The 22,393-nt window shown below is 41.0% G+C and overlaps 1 protein-coding gene and 1 pseudogene across 1 annotated transcript; both read right to left on the reverse strand.

The window, feature by feature from the left end:
• Nucleotides 1–1,056: 1,056 nt before the first annotated feature.
• Nucleotides 1,057–22,393, reverse strand: part of LOC147919745 (uncharacterized) — a 44,820-nt pseudogene continuing 23,483 nt past the window's right edge.
• LOC147919746 (inhibitor of trypsin and hageman factor-like) lies at nt 7,377–8,450 on the reverse strand. Its single transcript, XM_087505699.1, has 3 exons — nt 8,376–8,450; nt 8,216–8,282; nt 7,377–7,655 (listed from the first exon to the last, which is right to left on the reverse strand). Exons 1-3 carry the CDS (start codon nt 8,448–8,450, stop codon nt 7,447–7,449), a joined length of 351 nt encoding a protein of 116 aa, XP_087361825.1. The 3' UTR covers nt 7,377–7,446.

The following is a 22,393-nucleotide window of genomic DNA, read 5'->3' on the forward strand; positions in this document are numbered from 1 at the left end:
ACTTTTAGGAAAAAAGAAAAATAAAAAAATTTTGAATATTTTTTTATGGTCAATGCCAATTAACATTGGTCAACACCAATTAATTCTGGTCAACATCGGTCAACATTGGTCAATGCTGGATTCCGGCCAACCTCGAATGTTTATGGTATTGTAATTATAGCCTATGTTTGTTTATGGATATCCTTATATGATGATAATAATTCATGTACTTAACAAGATATTTGTTATAAATATATTATATTATATGGATGTCTATTATCGGTTCATTAATATAAATCCTAAACCCTAATATTGTATCATATATATATTTGTATACTATGCAACAGATGAATAACATAGAGAACCATTTCCATAAAACCTCTGTTTATAACATATTATCAGCACGATAAGTAGCTGACAATCATTTTTCCTACGTAAAATCGAAAATACAACAAAATACACCATATTCACTTATGTTGTCAGGACTAGGTCACAAGTCATGTGGCTTTTTGCTAGACAATCCCCACATATATTATTAAAAATACCTTAAAATAGCAAATCAAAATCCATCGCTTTTTGAAATATATGTGGCCAAAATCTTTCCAAGTCATCAACAGTTTAATCAAATTGGAGCATTCCTTAATGAATGTGTACCCAATAAATTTCTACTAAAATAGTTACTGAGTAATATTTGGCTCAATTAGGTCGTTTCAAATATTTACAATAGCTTTGGTTTTTTTTTTTTTTTTTTTCAATAGCTTTGGTTTTGGTTCGGTTAAAGAGCGTGAGTTCTATAGTTGAATGCTCAGAGCTCGCAGATGGGAACTCTTTTCGTTTACTTTTGGAAGAGTAAGCAAATCCCTAATAACATGTCTAAATATCTTCTCCAACAAGCTACCACAAAACAACCCAAAATTACAGAGTCATAAATACCTGCTCTCTGTAATAAAATTCAAGCTAACAAGCACCAACAGTAGAACAACTCTATCAAACAAACAAACAAGCAAGACCTAAGAACCTAGCACGCAAGCTAATTTAGTTCCTATTAGCGCCTTAAAACATATTGACTATCTGACTTTAGAAACTACCATTGTTTAATGGAGTCACAAAGGGTTCAATCTCAAGTTTAGGAACCTGAAGACCTACCCTTGAACCTGAAGATCCACCAATGGCTGATGGGCACGTTGCTTTAACAGAGCAATGAAGCACAGGTGGTGTAGAGCTTTCTTTTTGAAATACGAGTTTAGCAATAAGGTCCGCTGAAAGATCGATGTCAAGCTTATAACCCATGAGAGGATCTGCAATAAATTGCTCAGTCTCCCCTACAACAAGCCGCCACTCGTTCTTAACAAACACAATGCTAGTCGACTGTCTCAACTCTTTCTTCTTCAACTCAAGTTCGTTTACAGTATTCACTACTGATGTCCTAACCTCGATGCGTGTGTTTTCCTCTGACTTGATCTGGTTCCTTATCAAAACAAGCTCCTTTCTTTTGTCACATGCTTCAATCTATGCTGCTTTAATCTCTTTCTCCTTTTCTTCAAGTGCGTTGGTTTGTTTCTTCATCTGGTTTTCGAGTTTCCCCAAACATAAGCTTAGAACTTGAAGCTGGTTTTCATCAGACTTGACATGGTTCCTAAGTCAATCAACTTCCTTTTCTTTGTCACTTGACTCAATCTCAGCATCTTAAATCTTCCGCTGTATGTTCCCCAATTCCAAGCTCAAAGCTCGAAGCTTTTTTTCCTTTGTTTCCACTTCCTCAGATCTCTTTTCGATATCGGATTCAAGTATATCGATATGGTTCTGTAAACTCTTCAATATCACAGCCGAATTGGTTTTTGTCTTTCTCCAAGAATTTGCAAAATTTTCCGTCTTTTGGACTCACTGTTGAGTCTAGTAACAGTGAGTGTTAACTCATCCTCAACAAAAGTCTGCTCCTTCGCAACGAACAATGGCTTCAACAACAACAATTAACAGTGAATTTTTCCGGTTCCTAAATGACAAACAGAGTAAAAAAATAGACAAATGTGAGAAACTAAACTCTAAACGAAGAAATGACAAGAAATCGACATACCTATGAAAGTGTAAGAGCTATTGGTACAAAAACTAAATCAACAATTAACACAGGTGTTTTCTCAAAACTCTTTTTGATTAATAGAACATACGTTTACAATTCTTTCTTTAAAACTATTTTCTATCCTCTCAATCTCAAGTTCTTAGATCACAAGCTTGATCAAGAACCTCTCTCAAAAACCCCTCAGCCCTCTTTGAATTTTTAAGCTATTTTTCTTAAGCTTGAGATTCAATTGCTAGGAATTCTTAGAGGGAATATTCAACTTGTTTTTTCTAGGATTTGGTTATATTTAATATTTTAGGATTTTGAGAGATTTGAGTAAGATATTAGAACATTTGATGATTTGTTAGAGATTTTAATTTAACGAAAATGAAATAAGAATCTGTGAGATTTTGTTAAATGATTTTAGAATATACTGATCAAAACACACCATATGTCTTTTTTTTTTTGATAAAATATAAATATTATTTTTTAATAAGAATAGATTTTTTTACAAGAGCTTGGCCTAGCAGTGGTAATGAAAAAAGGGAAGTACAAGATGCAGAGATTTACTCTTGAACCACTGTTGAAGAAGATTGTTAAAAGCATGGTGCTCTCTCTGAGCCAGAACTGTGTCCCTAATGTTCCTGTCAATTTGTTTGAAGATAGAGGAAACAATAGAGGAGATTTACTCGGATTTCTCTATGAAGATTGCATGTACAAGAGAGCGCATTGGTGGTTATACCCCAAGAGTGAAGCCTTGATCTTGTTTGGGAGTCTATCCAAGGGAGAGATCCAGAAAGTGAAAGCCAATTTGGAAATGTTCTTATGAGCAAGGGAACCACCGTCCCCTCAGGAAAACCACCATCTCCCAGGAGAACCACCATCTCCTCTGCTGCTCTCATGGCCCACCACCCTTCAAGCTATCGGTATACAAGGAACCACCATCCCCTCAGGAGAACCACCATTTCCTTATGAGTTGTTCAGAACCCAGACTCATAAGGAGATGTATAAAACCTAGAGAAAACAAGTTTTGACGTCTCCAAGCACTTCCCGACACTTCCATAGTCCACGTAAGACAACGCAATGTCATGCTAACCTTCATCTACTTATTCCCAAATACCCCCATGACCACCACCAGGTCACAGTGGAACACCCTACCCTCAGGGTATTCTCCACACACTTTCCAAGAATAGCAAAGCTCTAACTCCCATAAAAACTTTCCATTTTTAGAAACCTTCTATTTATGGAAACTTTCCATTTATAAATTTCTCTAGCTATTTCCTTTCCCATATGACACACAAGTCAAAAATTCCATAAAAGAAACTCATCTCAATAAAACCTCAAAGTGCAGCAATTGTTCGTAATCCCAGAAATAAAAAACAAAGTAACCGACAAAAATAAAATAAAATAAAAGGTAAACTCCGGATCTGCTACTCGGTCCTCCCGTCACCCTATACGTGTAAACTCACGGTGCTCCTCCTGCCTGCGCTCCTGGTTTTACCCCTGGTCGAGCTTCCGCCACCGCCAACAGCTGCAACTTAGGACAGCGAGGTTTTACATGTCCCACCTCCCCACAGTGAAAGCACACTCGAAGATTCCCCTGCGGCTCATCTCTCTTAGGACAAGTTGCCAGCTAGTGATCCTTACTCCCTTATCCAAAGCATCCTCGACCGCCCTGGCTTGCCCTTGAAGTACCCTCCAGTTTCCTCTTTTGACCTAGCTTCGATTGAGTTTCACTCGTCTGAACTGCAGGACTAACCGTCACTGCCGGTGCCCTAATATCCTCCTCAATCTCTGCTGCAGTCTCCACCAGTTCTGCACGCGTACCATAACTCCGCCCTCTACAATGGACCCTCAAGTTCTCACGAAGGACCCTTATAAACCTCCTGATCTGAGCCTCCTCAAACTCCATCGCCCAACCCCCATCAACAGAAGTCGACTGAACTCTAAGTCCAGCTCCCGCACTGACCGAGTCCCCTAAGATAACTGAAGGAACTGCACCTCCAACCGGTCTAATGCCTCTTTAGGAAAACTTGCGGTTGAACTCCTCCACAAAGTCAGCCCAAGTCATCTCACTCTTCTCCTAGCAGCCATTGACCTCCACCACAACTGAGCATCCCCAATAAGGTTGTGGATCCCTATGTCCACCCAAAACTCCTCAGGACATTTGAGAGACTGGAAGTTACGTTCCACTCTCGTCCTCCACACATCCGCAACAGTAGGATCATCTCCCTCAGCATAGACATATAATGAGAATGAGCTCCCACATCCGCAGCCACTGGCTGCCGCTCCTCCGCCACCACTGGTGGCACTACCTGAGCCTGGGCCGGTGCCACTGCCAGCAACCGCTCCAACACTCGTGCTAACAAGTCCGCAAGATCAACGCTTCCTCCAGGGACTCCACCTGCTGGGACTCCTACGCCCGGAACCCTAGCATCACCGGTCACTCGAGCACCAGCATCGTCCCTACCAGCCACACTCTTGGATCCCTCCTCGAAGCCCTGCGACTCGCCAACACCCTCAACTGTCACACTCTTGTCCACAGTATCACTAACTTCTGGGCCACTGCCCCTACCACGACCACGTCCGCATCCACGACCAGCAACATCATTACCTCTAACCATCTGCACTACAAGAACAGAAGGCTAAGCACACAATTCAAAACCGCACACAAAGCACACACAAATAAATTGACTAACTACTCATAATCAATTCCCATTCACAACATCATGCACCAAGAAACAGGAAAATAATTCAACCAATTAAATTCCTAAACCGCTCTAAACCTTCCACTCAACCATCATAGAACCTTAAGGGCTCTGATACCAAACTGAAACAACCCGACCTATTTTTTTAATAATAAATACAATATATAATTAAGCATCACATACTACTTAGCATCCCATACTACTTAATTAAACCAACCAAACCTCAATTCAACAATAAACCAACAACAACCAATATGCACAGCGGAAACATACCAACAACACAGAACCGACATATCATCAATACAATAACATTCCTAAGCATTCTATCCAACAACCTAACATAACTCTATCCAATGTTCCAACATAAACAATTTTACCAACAACACACAAATGAGACCCTAGATCATCCTCCTCCTCATCGCCATGATTCCAAGTCACATACCTGCACACCACAAACAACAATTGAGATGCATAAGTATTATCATAAATACTTAGTGAGGCAATCTTCCCATCTACTGGGTTATACACACAAGCAACTGAGAAAACAATGTTGTAACAATTAACAACCAAACACAAACAAACCAGGAAAACAAACATCAGCCGCTGCTGAACAGATTGGTGTCGACTGACACTACCTAAGTGTCGATTGACACTCCTCCTTTGGTGTCGATCGACACCTACTTGGTGTCGATCGACACCGACTCTGCAACGCGTTATGCACGAAGCCGAAAGTCAAAGAACCACTTCCCAAATCCTCCAAATCATCTGAAACTCATCCAAAAGTCCTGGAAACACATGGGAACCACATCCCAAACACAAACCTACAAGAAAACACAACAAAAAACAACAAATCAAACAAAACAAAGGATTCTCAGGCTTAGATCAGCCATGGTCATGCACTCACCTCTTTGCAGGAAGATTCTGACTCAACAACGACGAATTCAACCCTTAGAAGCCTTCTCCTTTGTTCTTAGCACAAGATCTTCACTCCACAGCAACATATCTCTCAATTCACGCTAAGAATCTCCCAAAAAGTCTCCAAACTCTCAAGAACACTTTTCTCCCTCTAACTCTCTCTAAACAGCGACAAAACACTCCCCCAAAACCCTTTTCGTCAACTTTCTCTTTAAATGCATCGGTTAGGAGCATCAATTGAATCAAACTAAGCCAAAATGACAATTCAAATCAACCCGGGCGAACCAAAATTGATGGTGTCGATCGACACTCTTCTTGGTGTCGATTGACACCCATTCCCAAAATCCCCAATTTGGTTCGCGGATGTTACAATACTAAACAGGGTGTGTCATACAACATACTTTTTTCATATTCTAATGCTAACAGAAATTGACAATTTCCTTGTTCTTTTAGGAATAGGAAATTGTCCATCTTCTCTAAATTTCCTTTTTCCAAGCTTCTTAAAGTTTCTCTACAATCTTCAAGCTTCTAGACTTTTCTCCAACCTTCCAGCTCTTGCAATCTTCCTTATCGGTTGTAAATTAACCGCCATGACTTATTTCCATATTCTGGCTCTTCTTGATTCAATTGTATTACTTCTTGTCCTACTTACACCTAGGACATCAACTGTATTATATGTTTACATCTTCAACCTAGAAGCTAAAACGTCAAAAAGAACAAAAACCAAAACTTTAGGGAGATATCAAACAATGTCACCAAAGTGAATATCTTAAGAACAATTCTTGAAAAACCCTAACTTCTTGAAAGAAAGTAGGGGACTTTTAAACAAAATTGACGAAAATATAGATGAAACAGGAAGATCAAAGGAGACGTACAAAGGAGAAAATTACTGAATTGAGCAGTGGCAACTTTCGCGTGTAGAGTGTGAGTCTGAGTGTACGGATTACTAAAAGAAGACTGTCGAAAAAAAAGATAAAAGAGAAGACTGAAGATGTTAATATTTTGGTTAACTATTTTAAAACATGGTAATATGTCTTTCACCTCAAGAAAAATTTGTAAACTTTCCATTTGATTGAAAATCCACTTTATAAAACATGGCATTGTTTTGTAAGAAATTAGTCAAATTACATCACATTACTATTAGTTTTAAGACCATTTAGAAAAAAAAATCCATTAAGAAAAAAATATAAATTAAGTTTTAAGCTAATAATTTTTTTAATAAGTTTTAGTTTCCAAGAGAGAATAATTCATTTTCTCTCGCTTCTAACTTTTGAAAAATATTTTTAAAAGAACTTTTAATTTTTAAAAATTGAAGTTAGTTAATAATCTTGAAAAAACATCAGCTTGTGTTGTAGCATGAGATATCTCCTAACTGTTATATAATACACCGTAATTACTCTTTTTAGAATTGGAGATTTGGACAAGAACTGTTTTTTTTTAAGTTTTCTTATATGAAAATCTATTTTTTAAAATATATATTTTATGCTAGATAAGAGGCAAATATTAGTATTTAAAATTTTTATGTATTTTATTAATAGTAAAAGTATATGCATTTACTTTTAAAATTTTAATATAATATGGAACATTTAAATTGTTGAAGATCTTATAGCGTATAGAATATATATAACCCTTAATGAGACAAGATTTTATAAATATTAGCTCTTAATTAAATTTCATTTTATTATTCATGAGAACAGCTGAAGGAAGTATAACATACTTCAAAAATTATTGACGCTCAAGATGAAAAACTTGAGTTATGAAAAGAACAACAACAAAATAGTAGTAGACTCATCCAACGATTGGACGGTTTAGGACAGGACCATTGGGACAATCGTCGGCTGGAACATAGAGAACGACACGGTTGCAACAATTGATGGATGGTAGATAAACACCTTGAGGGTATATGAAAGCTGTCACACGTGGATTGTCACTTTCTATTGTTGCCTTTGCTTGAAGTCCACTCACTCCTTTTAGCTCTGGCCACTCCACTTTCAATCCTACAAATGTTTAGTCGTTCGTATTAATATTATACATGGTTAATGGTTTTCAAGTTTTCAAAAAAAAAAACGTGTTTGGTTAGGTTTTTTTAAAAACGTGTTTGGTTTCAAAAAAAAACGTGTTTGGTTTCGGATTGAATTTTTAACTTTTTTTTTTGAATAGTCCACTCCACCGTAGTTTCGATCAAAACAAGTTAATTTATGTCGGTTTTTGTGGAATCCAATGCAAAGGAAAAAGTGGAATTGTAAATTAATTTAGAAAAAGTAACAAGGATGTACTTAATCAAATCTATTTTTTTCAAATATAAATCGGAACATTATTGAAACTCATGAATTGACTACACTCGGTTTCATCTTTAGTTCTTCTTTTTTTTTTTTTTTTCTTCTGAAGTGAACTCATGCATTGAAACACGATTTAGTATGGTTGACAGCTTGACATACAAACTTGGTATTCAAATGAAAAAAAAAAAAAAAAAATCAAACTCGAGTTTGAGCACGATTCGCAACTCAATCCACGTTATGATATGTAGCAAACTAAAAACGTTATAGATGAACATTACCTGGGAATTGAGATTGGCATCCACTGCCTGAGCAGTTACATAACTCACACCTGGGACCAAGGAACACCTGTTTGACATTTTGTGTGTTTCTCTTTCGTCAGATGTTACTTAACAAGAAGATTGATAATCTTTCAAATGGTATTATATATTTCCGTGTTACGTATTGATCAACATATATAGCAAATATGTAGTACGTATTACGTAGTACGTTATCGAGAGACAAGAGGGATTTCATGACCAGAGTTAATGAAAAAACGGTAATATATAAATTTTTATAAATGAAACGACAATTCATAAGTTAAAGTCAAAGCTATAAAGATAGTCTCAACATAAAATATATATTAAAGTTTGATAGCTTAAATAATACTAATAAACTAATAATTATCAATAAGTAACTCATTTTCTAACATAAGTAAATATAACATCAACGTACTTTAGTAGTATTTATGAAAACTACTACTGTATACTATATATAATTTTACTATGATCTTCAATACAAGCAAACATTAATTCTTTGAAAACACTTCAATCTTTTTTTGGAATATCTTTTATATTTTTATGCAAACTATTTCTTGTTGAATCTTTATGCATTGCTATTAGCCCTGAGACGGAGCCGGATATCCGGTCTTTTTAGGCATATCCAGATCCGAATCCGAATCCGGCGGATATACAATTATGTTATCCGAATCCGGCTCCGTTATTCCGGATATCCGGTCGGCGGATACCCGACTAAAACTATAATATCCGCGGATATCCGTCAAAGTATCCGGTTCAAAAAAAACTGGGCCTTCAAACATATATTAAGGCCCATTCAAAGAAAGTAAAAAGAAAGAGTAAAGACAGACTTATTTATAGATGCATTTAAGTGTGAAAAGTTGTCTCCCAAGCGATGTGGGATAAAGCTAAAAGGAAAAGACAAAAAATATTGAATCCCACATCGCCCAACACTTAATATTTACTCCCCCAGCCCTCCTATATATATGTGTTTTATACTCAAAGGTCAAGTTATTTTAGGGTGAGTGAATAAGCCGGATTTCCGGATATCCGGTTGGTCAAAACTATCTTATCCGGATCCGTATCCGGTTTAGACGGATTTGAATTTTAGTTATCCGAATCCGTATCCGGTTGGACCGGATATCCGGTTTTCGGAGCGGATTGGACCGGATACCAGAGCGGATACCGGATATTGGATATTAAGTCCCAAGGTTAATCGCTATAAAATTTATACAAAAAATCAGGATGCTATTGATATATATGTTTTTTTTTATATAATACAAAGTTTCTGCTTTTTTGTATCTTCTCTTTTTTTTGTTAAAGGATTTTCATAAATATATAAAAGATCAAGTTTACAAAATAAAACTAATACAAACAAAGAAAATAGAACGAAGACTAACTATTGATATATATGTTTTTTATATAATACAAAGTTTCTGCTTTTTTGTATCTTCTCTTTTTTTTTTAAAGGATTTTCATAAATATATAAAAGATCAAGTTTACAAAATAAAGCTAATACAAATAAAGAAAATAGAACGAAGACTAGCAACAACTAGAATGGTGAAGGATTTAAAACAAACACAGACTGAAGAAAGTAAGGAGAAACAAAGCCTGATGCTTGTTAAGAAAATAATTGATCCAACAGTGACGAAGAGAGATCCCTCGCTTCAAACCCAATTGCAACATAGAACTACATTCATGGTGGAAATGATGCTTGTTGCTACTGAAACTGGAGAGACTGAAAGACCTTCATGGAATCATCGATTTCTCTCTCTCCACAGTTCATAGATTGTACCTTGCCAACCTTGAAGGAGAGCAAGTTTTGTATGCTTTGATGCTGAAACTGTTGGCAACCAAAGAAGTATCTGATCCCAAAGTAGCGGAGGAGATGATATCTTAAGTCTTTGTGTTATCAGACTCCATACTTCAGCCGAAAAGGCACATTCGAAAAAAGATGATTTCGAGATTCATGTGCCAAACCACAAAGAAGACAGTCTAACTCAATATCAACTCCCCAAGTAGACAAACGATCAAGAGTTGGGTTGCGATTAAGTATCAATAGCCATGAATTTATATCATGCTTTGGAATGACAGCTTTGTGCCACACAAGAGGAGCCCAAGATTTTACTTGATTTGAAAACCTAACAACATTCCACACAACTTTAGAAGAGAAAGATTGTTTCATACCATTTATTGCCCAAACTGGAAAATCACTTGTTGATGACATAGTAATGGTAGAGATAAATGTGTGGAGAAGAACTTGTCTCTCTGATCTGGCACTAGGAAGAGACCATCCATTCTCATTTCTCAACTCAGCGACAATTGAAAACAAAGGGATCCCTAAATGACTAGGGCCATCTGAATCAAGGAAATTGTAAAGAGATCCAAAAGGAGTCCATGGATCCCACCAGAAGAAAGTTGAATCACCATTTCCAATATGGATACTGAGAAAAGTAAGAGCTTTGGAATGAAGCTTAAGTAATTTTCTAAAGTTCCAAGAATAAGAAGCATTCTTTTCATTGAGCGCCCACAAAGGAGATTTAGAAAGATACTTACTATTTATCCAGGCCACCCAAAAAGAACCAGCTCTAAAAAACAGCATCCAAAAAAGTTTCAAAGCACATGTTTCGTTCCAACTGCTAATGTGCCTCAAACCAATCCAACCTTCTGATTTAGGGAAGCAAATGTTAAACCAAGACACTTTTGCACCAGGGGGAGTGTCTACCTTTCCGTGCCAAAGTAAGGAGCTACATAGACTATTAATCTTTCTAATAACCTTCTTAGGGAGGAAGAAAGCACTAGTCCAAAACCCTATAATTCCGGAGATAACTGAAGATAAGAGAGTTAGCCTACCAGCTAAACTCATAAGTCCAAGCATTCAGCTTCTTCCGAATTTGAGATAGAAAAGGATCACAATCTTTAACTGAAAGCTTTTTGGAACATAGGGGAAGACCTAAGTACCGGACTGGAAGAGTGGAAGAAGTCAAATTGAAAACAGTCTTCAACCGGTTCAAGGTATCCTCACTTACACCAGAACAAAACAAGGAGGTCTTCTCAATATTCATTTTCAAACCTGAGATTTCCTCAAACTTTGCAAAAACAGACATAACTCCTCTTAAAGAATGCTCAGATCCCTCTAAGAAGATTAATAAATCATCGGCAAAGCATACATGCGTAAGCTGAAGATCCTCACACCCAGGGTGGTACTTGAAAGATCCTTCTAGTGCAGCTTTATTCAACATTAAGGATAACACATTCATTATCATAACAAACATAATTGGGGATAAAGGATCCCCTTGGCGCAGACCCGTCCTACCTTTAAAAAAGCCTAAAGTAACCCCATTTATACTAACACTGAAAAACAGAGAACACACACAAGCTCTGATCCAATTAATGAAAATAAGAGGAACCTTATAAGCCTGAAGAGAATCGAGAAGAAAGTCTCATCTAACTGAATCAAAAGCTTTTGAGATGTCAACTTTGAGTGTGATTTTTTCTCTGCCAGAATTAAGATGATAGCCTTGCATAACTACTGAAGCAAGAAGCACATTCTCTATTATTAGCCTGTTCTTGACAAATGCAGTTTGGTTTGCAAGTATAAGGTCAGGAAGCAGACTCTTTAATCTGTCTAGCAAGAGACGATATATGAGCTTGTAAACTGTTTTAAGACAAGAGATGGGTCGGAAATCCTTCAATTCAACAGCCCCTGGCCACTTTGGAATTAGGATAAGAGATGTAGAATTTAAGGCAGATGGGATAAAGGATTCCTGAAAGAACTGGAGCACACTCAATGTTAATTCGTTCCCAATAATAGTCCATGTAGCCTTGAAGAACTCTACTGGAAAACCATCTTGCCCTGGTGTTTTGTTGAGAGGCAATTTGAGAAGACAAGCTCTGATAGCTACAGCAGAGAAAAGAGAGGAGAGAGAAGATTGCTGCTCAATCAAACAAGTTGTATGGATTAAAGAACTAAGGAGCTCAGGTAAATGAGGACAAAACCTGCCTCTAACTGAACGAAGGATCCCAGCAAAATAGCCGATAGCTAGATCATGAGTTTCTTGGAGAGATGAAGTGAAAGATCCATCCGGTTTCAACAGAAACTTTATGGAATTACTTGCATTCCTAGCTGCAGTAACCTTATGAAAAAAGGAAGTATAAAAATCACCTTCACCCAACCATCTTAGACGAGACTTTTGTCTGAAAAAACTCTCCTCCGCAAGACTAAGATGCAACCACCCCTCTAAAGCTAATTTTTCATTCTGAATATTGGTCTGAGAAGGGACATTCAAAGCTAATAGCTGAAGATCATTAAGCTTGGAGTGAGCCTCAACAACTCGCTTTTCTAAACCACTAAAATTGTTCTTCATTAAATCTTTCATAGGCTTTTTCATATGTTTCAGCTTGAAACAGAAGTCTTTGAGGGTAAAGACTGAAATACCAACATGTGTCCAAGCTTCCATAACAGAATCCAGAAAACTTCGATGCTTTGTTAGAAGTGAAAAAAATTTAAATGGCATAGTCCCATAAGACGGAGGAGGCGTGACAATCTTTATATGACCAGGTGTGTGATCAGAGAACTCAGGGGCTTGAAAGGTACAAAAACTAGAAGGGAACCTTAGCAGCCAACAACCATTCACCAAACATCTATCTAGTTTTTTCCCAGTCGGATCTCTTGATCTTTTGTTCGTCCAAGTAAATTTAGGTCCACTAAAGGGAAGATCAAAGAGACCTAAATCAGCTAAACAGTCTCCAAGCATACGCATACCTCTTGTAGAGCTGACCATAAAAATATTTGAGGTTTCTCTTGGACTAAGAATCTCATTGAAATCCCCATTTATCATCCACGGCGTGTTTGCTAAACAGAGAGATGTGTATCTATCATGAAGTGAACTCCAAAGCTTTTTCTTTTCCTCTTCCTCAGTTGATGCATAAACTGCTGTGTAAATAATAACAGACCCATCCTCCAAAGAAACCTCACAAGTAATTGACTGAAGGTCAACAAAAAGAACTCTTGCTTTAGTCAGAGCTTTGAAAATGATCCAAATCTTACCTAACTCCGAGAACTGGTAATTAGACAAAAGGGACCACTCCGGACCAAAAACTGACATAAGAAAATCCTTACTAGCTTCTTTAACATGTGTCTCCAACAAAGCTCCAAAAGTGATTGTACGACTACTAAACCAGTTACAAAGAGGTCAATGCTTTAAAAAATCATTAAGACCTCGCACATTCCAAAAAAAGTTGTCTGACATATACACAGATTATTGAGTGTGACGCTTCCCTCTTTGCAGGGAGAGAATGCCACCTTGAGCAGGTGAGATTTGGTCATACCTCTTTCTCTTAGATTTCTTGTCTTTGGAGGAGGTTGAAGAGGCAGAAGACCCATAGAGAACCAGAGAAGAAGACGACTCACCTAACACCATAGCGTTATCCTCAACTGATAAAAGCTCAAAAAGGTTTGAGATGGAAGTATCAGGTTGAACCACTGAGACTAAAGGCGAGGAGAGGATAGGTGATGTGACCAAAGGTCGCAAATGCGGAACGATCGGAGGAAGCGTCTTCGGACAAAACGTGGCACGCGAAACTTTCCTCGGACAAGGTTTGAGATTTCGAATCTAGAGACGATTCAAACGAGAGAATCGGAAAATGGCGAGATTCCAATGAGCCGTTTGAGAGAACGGTCGTGTAGCCTCTATCGGATCAAACGGATGCGGTACGGACGGATGGATGCGGAAACGACTAAGAGTGGTTACGGTGAGATGCGAAGATGAAAGCGATATGGAGATGAGTCGATGGAGAACGAAGGATGAATCGAGTTAACGACACGAGACGTTTGGCTCTCCTCTCGATACGGCCAAGCTAACGACGTCAAACCCGGTTTGGAGTCGTTAGGGTTCTTCCTTGGGAAAATCCCGGATTGAACTAGAGAAAGGATTGAGACAAGATCAAAGAATCTCTCTTTGAGAAAAGTCTTATTTTCATTCAAGTCTAAGGAGAACAAAGAGCTAAGAGAGGGTTTAAATACTTAGGTCAAGAGAGGGCTTAGGGACACGTGGATTCATATTGATCCGCACAGTTGTCCTTAGACGTGTTCTCCTTGTAAATGGAACACGTCGCCTCTTAAGACTTTCAACTTAAAACTCTCAACGTTCTAAAAGGAATATTCCAAAGTTCGAAATTAAACCAAAAGACAAAAGGAAGAAAGATCCACCTTTGGCCTTGACGCGGGAAACGCCTTAGCCTTAGAACATTTTGCACCAAGCTCAATGCCTCGTTAAAACCTTCTCCGGTAAACCCAATGGGAAAAACCTGGAGTAAGGAAAAAGAGTACAAATCCTTGCTTAAGTGACTTTGTTGTCTTCACTGAACCTTCGAGGTCTTCATCGGTCGGTTGATGTTGGACGAATGATCGAACGAAGAGGTTGATCCGCTGCTTGGCCACCTTTGCTGAGCTCCTTGATCGAGTCATGGCTCCTGGTGCCTTGGCCGCGTTCGAGGTAGGCGTCTTGGCCGCGTCCGGTGCGTCTTGGTCAGGCGTCTCGGTCGCGTCCACCGTGTCTTGGTCGTCTTGGTCGAGCTCCCGTCCTACGATCACATCATTCCCTCCCCCTTGAAAAGGTTTTGTCCCCAAAACATCCTCGTCGTCACCTACATCAAATGGGACGAGATCAGTAACATTAAAGGAGGTAGATGTACCAAACTCACCTGGAAGCTCGAGTCGGTAGGCATTGTCATTAATCTTCTCGACGACTCGGAAAGGACCGTCTCCACGCGGGCTGAGTTTATCCTTTTGTTTCTGCTGGAACCTCTCTGGCCTTAAGTGCAACCAAACCCAGTCGCCAGGCTTGGACAACATCGGTTTGCGTCCGCGGTTGAGTAAGCGCGCATACTGCTCGTTCCTTCGCTCTATGTTCGCTCGAACCTCCTCGTGTAACGCCTTGACTAGCTCTGCTCTTGCGGCTCCGTCCTGGTTCTCGGCTTCGTTTGGTGGTAACGGTAGAAGGTCCAATGGCGTGAGTGGCTTGAAGCCATATGCGACTTTGAAAGGAGACTTCTTCGTAGACGAGTGCACCGCCTGATTGTATGCGAACTCGATAATAGGGATGCATTCAAGCTAGGAGCCCTTGTTACTTACGATTGCTGTGTGAAGTAAGGCGCCTATTGAACGGTTAACAACCTCCATTTGGCCGTCGGTCTGCGGGTGAGCGGCGGTGGAGTAGAGGAGCTTTGTTCCTAGTTTCCTCCAGATGGTGCGCCAGAAGTGACCAAGAAACTTGGGATCTCGGTCGGATATGATGGTGCAGGGTACGCCGTGTAGCCTGATCTCTTAACTAAAGAACAGATTCGCTAGTTGCATAGTGTCATTGTTCTTGTTGCACGGTATGAAGTGAACCATCTTCGAAAACCTGTCCACAACAACTATGATGCTATCCTTATGCGCCAAGAGAGGTAGGCCGAGGATGAAATCCATTGAAAAATCGATCCAAGGCGATGTGGACACTGGCAAAGGCATGTAGAGGCCGTGAAGGTGTGTTGTCGACTTGGAAGTACGACACACGATGCAACGACCGCAATGCTTCTCCACCATACTGCGCATTTTTGGCCAGTAGAAGTGCTCTCGAAGCACGGCCAATGTCTTAGTGATGCCGAAGTGACCTGATAAGCCTCTGCTATGGGCTTCTCGCACAAGCAACTCTCGGATAGAACCATTTGGTATACATAGCCGTCGCCCTCTGAACAGGAACCCCTCATGAAGATAGAATTCGGTGTAAATTCCCTTCCCATGGTTCTGGAAACAGTCACCAAACTCAGCGTCTCCAGCGTATGCATCCTTGATGCTTTCAAAGCCCAACACACAAGCGTCCATGGTGGTGATGAGAGCGTGCCTTCTTGACAAAGCATCGGCCACCACGTTTTCCTTCCCCCTTCTTGTATTTGATGACGTAAGGGAATGACTCTATGAACTCCAACCACTTCGCGTGTCTCCTCTTCAAGTTGGTTTGGCCGCGAAGATGCTTCAACGTTTTGTGATCGGTGTGAATCACCAACTCTCTCGCCAACAAGTAATGTTGCCAAACCTCCATTGCACGGACGAGGGCGTATAGTTCCTTGTCATAAGTCGGGTAGTTGAGCGCCGCACCACTAAGCTTCTCACTGAAATACGCCACGGGTCGGCCTCCTTGAGTAAGAACTGCTCCGATCCCAACTCCCAAAGCATCGCATTCAACCTCAAATGTTTTGTTGAAGTCGGGTAAGGACAACAAGGGGGCTTGCGTGGGGCGGCGCTTGAGCTCAGTGAACGCTCGGTCTTGCTCCTCTCCCCACTTAAACTCTTGATTCTTTCTGATAACGGCGGTGAGGGGCGCGGCCACCGTACTGAAGTCCTTCACGAACCTCCAGTAAAAGCTCGCAAGACCGTAGAACGATCGAACTTGTGTGATGCTAGTTGGCGTGGGCCACTCCTCTAACGCGCGTATCTTCTCTCCATCAACCTTAAGGCCCTGCGAACTCACAAAAAAACCTAAAAACACTAATTCATCAGCAGCAAAGACGCACTTTTTCAAGTTGGCGTACAGTTGCTCTTCGCGGAGAGTAAACAAGACAGCTTATAAGTGTTTAACATGATCGGACAGACTAGAACTATACACGAGGATGTCATCAAAGTAAACCACTAGAAACTTATTGATGAATGCTCTTAAAACGTGGTTCATGAGACGCATAAATGGAGAAGGGGCGTTAGAAAGACCGAATGGCATTACTAACCATTCGTACAAACCCTGTTTTGTTTTGAAGGCTGTCTTCCATTCATCGCCCTCCTTCATGCGAACTTCATGATAGCCACTCTTCAAGTCGATCTTTGAGAAGACGCTGGCGCCACTTAGTTCGTCGAGCATATCATCAAGCCTCGGGATGGGATGTCGGTACTTGATGGTGATGTTGTTGACGGCTCGACAGTCAACATACATGCGCCATGAATCGTCCTTCTTAGGCACGAGCAAGACTGGAACTGTGCACGGGCTCAAGCTCTCCCGGACGTATCCTTGTGACATAAGCTCCACTACTTGGCGCTCGAGCTCCTTCTCCTCTTCGGGGTTGACTCGGTAGGCTGGCCAGTTAGGAAGCTGTGCTCCTGGAACGAGATCAATTTGGTGTTTGATGCCTCTTATAGGTGGTAAGCCTTCAGGGAGCTCCTCCGGAAACACGTCGGCAAAGCGCTAAGGACGTCACGGATCACCTCCGGTAAGGCGTCGATCGAACCTTCGAGACCTGAAAGCAGCACATCTCGAAAAACCATCAGTAACATTTAGGCAGAGTCCTTAAGGGACTTCCTAACATCACCAGACTGAATCAAAAGGTTTCTTTTATCATCCGAATCTTTAGACAACTTGTTTTGCATTTCATGTACTTGCATGGGGCTCAAGGGTTTCAAGCAAATATGTTTGTTGTCATGAACAAAGAAGTATTGGTTTGTGTGGCCGTAATGCATGGTGCGCTTATCAAACTGCCATGGTCGCCCCAATAAGAGGTGGCTAGCTTGCATAGGCACTACATCGCATAGGACTTGGTCCTTATACGGACCGACACTAAACGAGACCATGACCTGTTCTTTGACATGATCACAATCTTGTCATTTAACCATTTCAATCGATAGGGACAAGGGTGGTTTGTGGTCTCAATAGATAATTTCTTGACAAGACTAGAACTTGCAACATTGGTGCAAGATCCACCGTCTATAATCAAGCCACAAACTTTCCCACTTACAGTTCATCGGGTGTGGAAGATGTTGTCGTGCTGTTTGGCATCGTCGGCGGCTACGCTTGCGTTCAGGATGCGGAGAATCATCAACAGCTCTCCAACTTCGAGCTCAGCTACGGCTTTGGTAAGGATCATGGTGCGTGCGTTCGGGCACTCTCGAGCGTAGTGGCCTCTCCCTTGACATTTGAAGCACAGAATAGCGCAGCTCCAGACGTCGGTAGTGTTGCGTCGCGGATCTTGGCACTCATTGGTGGCTGGTTCTCTTTGTTTGAACCTTGTGTCAGCATTGGTCGCCTTCGGCTTCTCTTGGAGACGGTTTGATGATGACGCGTTAGGAGACCAATTCAGAGTTCTTTGAGTCCTGGTGTGAGTCACGGAGGCGTTCTTCTTCTTGATCTGACTCTCAATTTGCACCGAAAGATGCAACAACTCCTCAAATGTTTGATAGGGCTGGCGCTCGACCTTGCGTGCGATGCGGTCTTGTAGTCTGTCCAAGAACTGCGCCATGAGTGACACCTTGGAGTCGTCGACTTGTAAACGGTTGCGCAGGTGTTCAAATTCTTCATAATATTCCTCCACCGTTCGTGTGCTGATAACACTCTAATTTACATGTTTTTAGCATCCTTTTTTGTCCATATTTTGCATTGTTCATACCTCTAACTTAGCATTTTTAGACCATTTACTGTAGGAATCAAGTTTTAGAGCATTTAGGGTGTTGTATTTCTGCATTTGCATATATTGGATGAAAACAGGTGCTAAAGAGCCAAAAATGGGGAAAAACAAGGACAACTCGAGCATGTACCCGAAGGAGCCATCGAGCTACAAGAACAAGTCCGAACCCCAACACGATCAAAGAGGATCCAAGAGCGCGAAGAGCAACTCGAAGATCCACCCGAGGAGTTACCCGACTCAAGCCTCGTGCACCCCATCGAGTAGACCATCGAGCAGGTCTGGGAAGCTAGGTCAAATGGGTTTCCATATATATACCCCCTCTTTCCTTAGCTCGCAAACGAGCACGCCGCAGACCCTCAAACCAGAGAGCGAGAGCTTCTGTGAGAGAACTGAGTGACTCAACATATTTTTCTTGTTTTTGCACTTTTATTTTGTAGTTTTTCATAGATCTTTGACCCCTACTCTTTTCTACTCTACTCTATCTTTTTATTAATGTCGTTTTCGTTTATTTCTATGGCTTTATCATTCGTTTCTATGTTCGAGTAGTGTAGCAAAGTTTCTAGGGATGGGATAGATGATTAGGTATTCTTGATCGGTTAGGATGTTTTAGTTGATTGTTATGATAAATAAATTTCCTTCTAGGTTGATGTTCTTAATGCGGTAAACAGACTGACAGGTTGAGACTAGATCTAGGGCGTTTATAATGCTACAGGCCGAAAGGAGTAGATAAAATGCTTGATTAGGTCAATACTAGAGGTGTACCTAACTTTGAGTGACAAAATCAGATAAGTCTAAGTATATTGACAAAAACGAATTGTTCTTAATGCCTGCTTGTTCATATTGCTAGTGCGACAGTGTGGTAGTATGTTCAAGGTTGATTGTTACTAGTGCGACAGTGTGGTGACAAGGTTTTAGAGCTTCACTGTCTAGGAAATAATTGTTTGAGGCATGTAAGGCATCCGTATCGGTCTATGTAACATCCGCGAACAAAAAATTGGTTTTTGGGGATGGGTGTCGATGGACACCAAGGTGGTGTCCATCGACACCACTTATTTCTGGTTCGACCAGATTGGATTTTTGATCAATTTGGTTCGGTTTGGTTTAAGGAAACCATTGAACCGAGTCTTAAAAGGAAGGAAACGACCTAGGTCGTGTTGTTGCTGTTAGTCTCGTCGTTTTCATTTCAGAAAGAGGAAAAGAGAGAAAACAAGTGTTCTTGAGATTTTGGTGAGATTGGTGAGATTCCTTGCTGTTTCTTGGGAGATCTAAGGCTGGGAAGGTGCTAGGAGCTTGCTAGGAGTGAGGGAATTCGTTCTTATTGGTCAGAATCTTTCTGCAGAGAGGTGAGTGCATGACCATGGCTGATCTAAGCCCTTGATTCCCTTGTTCTTGCTTGTTGTTGCTTGTTTGTGTGTTTTTCTTGCTGGGATTGGTTGATACAGGTTCCTACGGTGGTATAAGGCCTGGGTTTCGAGTATTGGACGATTTGGAGGAGATATGGGAGTCAGATTCGACTCTCAACTTTGCGCGGACACCACTTGGTGTCGATGGACACCACTTGGTATCGATGGACACCACTTGGTATCGGTGGACACCAGCAAATTGGGAATCGATCGACACTGTGGGGTAGTGTCGGTCGACACCAAGGCCAGTGTCGGTCGACACTTAGCTGGTGTCAGTCGACACCTCCCTTCCAGCGAGACGATGTTTGATTTCCTGGTTTGTGTGTTTGTTTGTTGCTTGTTTTGGAACTTTGGAATCATTGTTGCTTGTGTGTATAGCCCAGTAGATGGGAGGATTGCCTCACTAAGTATTTGTGATAATACTTACGCATCTCAATTGTTGTTTGTGGTGTGCAGGTAAGGGCAAAGTGTGATCGTGGAATCAAAGGCAATGAAGAGGAGGATGTTCTAGGGACTCGATTGATTGTTTACCTGACATTGTTAGGGTTCTAGAGTCGAGTCTTAGAGCATTGTTTAGGATTGCTGGTTATTTGTTTTATGCTATTGGACTATTAGATTGAGATTGGAATCTATACTGGTTATTATTTTATTGGTTATGGGTTATTGGTTTTATTGGTTATTTATTGGTTTATTATTTCTGTTGTTGATTGTGAATGTGGTTAGGTGGCTAGTGGGTATGGGACCACTAGTTGTAGTTTATTTATATATTTATATTATTTATTATTTATTAGAAAAAAGGTCGATCGTTTCATTTTGGTATCAGAGCCCTTACGGTTCTAGGTTTTGGGTTTACTAGGTTTCTGTTGTAGATGTTTGGGATTGCATGTCTTGATTGATTATGTGAGTTAGTCAATTGTGTGTGGCATGGAGTCCTAGAACATCCTCTTCGAGCCGACTATGTGATTCCACGGTGAGTTTATGTTTCTTTGTGTGGTATTGATTTGTTTTATGCTTGTTAGCCTCTGTTCTTGGAACATCAGTGGTTAAGGTGTTTGAGTTGTTGGTCGTGGACGGGTACGTGGTCGTGGTCATTGTCGGGCGGGTCCCGAGGCCAGCGAGTGTGTGGTCCAGAGTTTCATGATGAGGTATGTCGGAGGGTCGCAAGCGTATCAGAAGGGACCCGAGGGGGTTAGCCGGTGAGCGTGCTGGGGGTGCTGGGAACCCAGGTGTGGGGTTGCAGCAGGTGGAGCCCGGGGTCGAGATGATCGCTTGGTGGATCTACTGGCGTGCTGTTGGAGCGGTTACCGAGAGGGGTACTAGTGTAGGCTCCAGTCGTGCCGCATGTGGCGGGGTGCAACCGAGGGCTACGGATGTTGAGGAGTTTCCATATTATGTTAAGAGAATGAGCAGTTGTAGATGACCAGTATGAGATTATTCTCAAGAGGTATCGAGCCTAGAGAGGCAGATAGGTGGACATATGCAGTTGGAGCAGATATTTCTCTGTTTGGGGGTTAATCCAGTTGGATATTAGAATTTTAGTGGGCAGGTGTAACATTGCAATGTTATACTCGGACCACAGGAGGTACTTGTGTTGGGAGATGTTTATAGTTGTTAAGGTTTGTTGCTCCTGAGGGGATGGTGATTCCCCTGAATACCGATAGCTCGAGGGGCTAAGGGCTCCGAGAGTGGCAGAGGGGACGTTGTTCTCCTGAAGGGATGAATAGTTCCCCTGATACCGAGATCTTGAGGATTGTGGTCCAAGAGTGAGACAGTATAACTCGAAGACGCTGGTCTGAGAGTGAGATCGGTATGACTCGAAGGTTGCGACCTAAGAGTGGAGGTGGTGGGAGCAAGCAATGTATAGAAGGTGAGTATAAACACAACGATGGAATGTAGACCTCGAGAGTGATGGTGGTTTAATCTTGGATTTTAGGATTATGTTGGCCGTTGGGCCAGGGTTTTATGAACTAGAGCGGTTATGAATGTGTGGCTGTTTTGCCAGGATTGTGAGGCCGGTGGTGCCGGATTCCCGGGAAGGGGAGTTACAGCAGGATTGAGCCGGGAGAAGCATGTTTGCCAGATACAAAAGTTCACGAAAAGCCTTCATGGCAGGATAAACTAATCGTTGCAACGATGTTGGATGAAGTTCATTGGAGATGGACAGGGTTGCTAGATTCAAGGTTTTGGTAAGCTTGTTGGAGGGAATAAGTCAAGTGGTTTGAGTTAGCAGCCTGCAAAGCATTTGAAGCGGTGAATCAGAATATGCGAGCGTATGGTACTTGTTTGTTTTATTACGTTCGTATTGATGATTTGCTGTGGAGAATTGCCAACCGGAAAGCTATCTTTGGAGTAA

The sequence above is a fragment of the Camelina sativa genome, chromosome 20, assembly GCF_030686135.1.
Source record: "Camelina sativa cultivar CO46 ecotype springtype chromosome 20, ASM3068613v1".
Classification (NCBI taxonomy): domain Eukaryota; kingdom Viridiplantae; phylum Streptophyta; class Magnoliopsida; order Brassicales; family Brassicaceae; genus Camelina; species Camelina sativa.

Bases quoted from the DNA above. Each gene is read 5' to 3' on its own strand.
- LOC147919746 (XM_087505699.1), bottom strand. From the start codon at position 8,450: ATGAAATCCCTCTTGTCTCTCGATAACGTACTACGTAATACGTACTAC. The intron at 8,283-8,375 runs GTAACACGGAAA...AATGTCAAACAG, and splicing joins CTATATATGTTGATCAATAC to GTGTTCCTTGGTCCCAGGTG. The intron at 7,656-8,215 runs GTAATGTTCATC...AAACATTTGTAG, and splicing joins ATGCCAATCTCAATTCCCAG to GATTGAAAGTGGAGTGGCCA.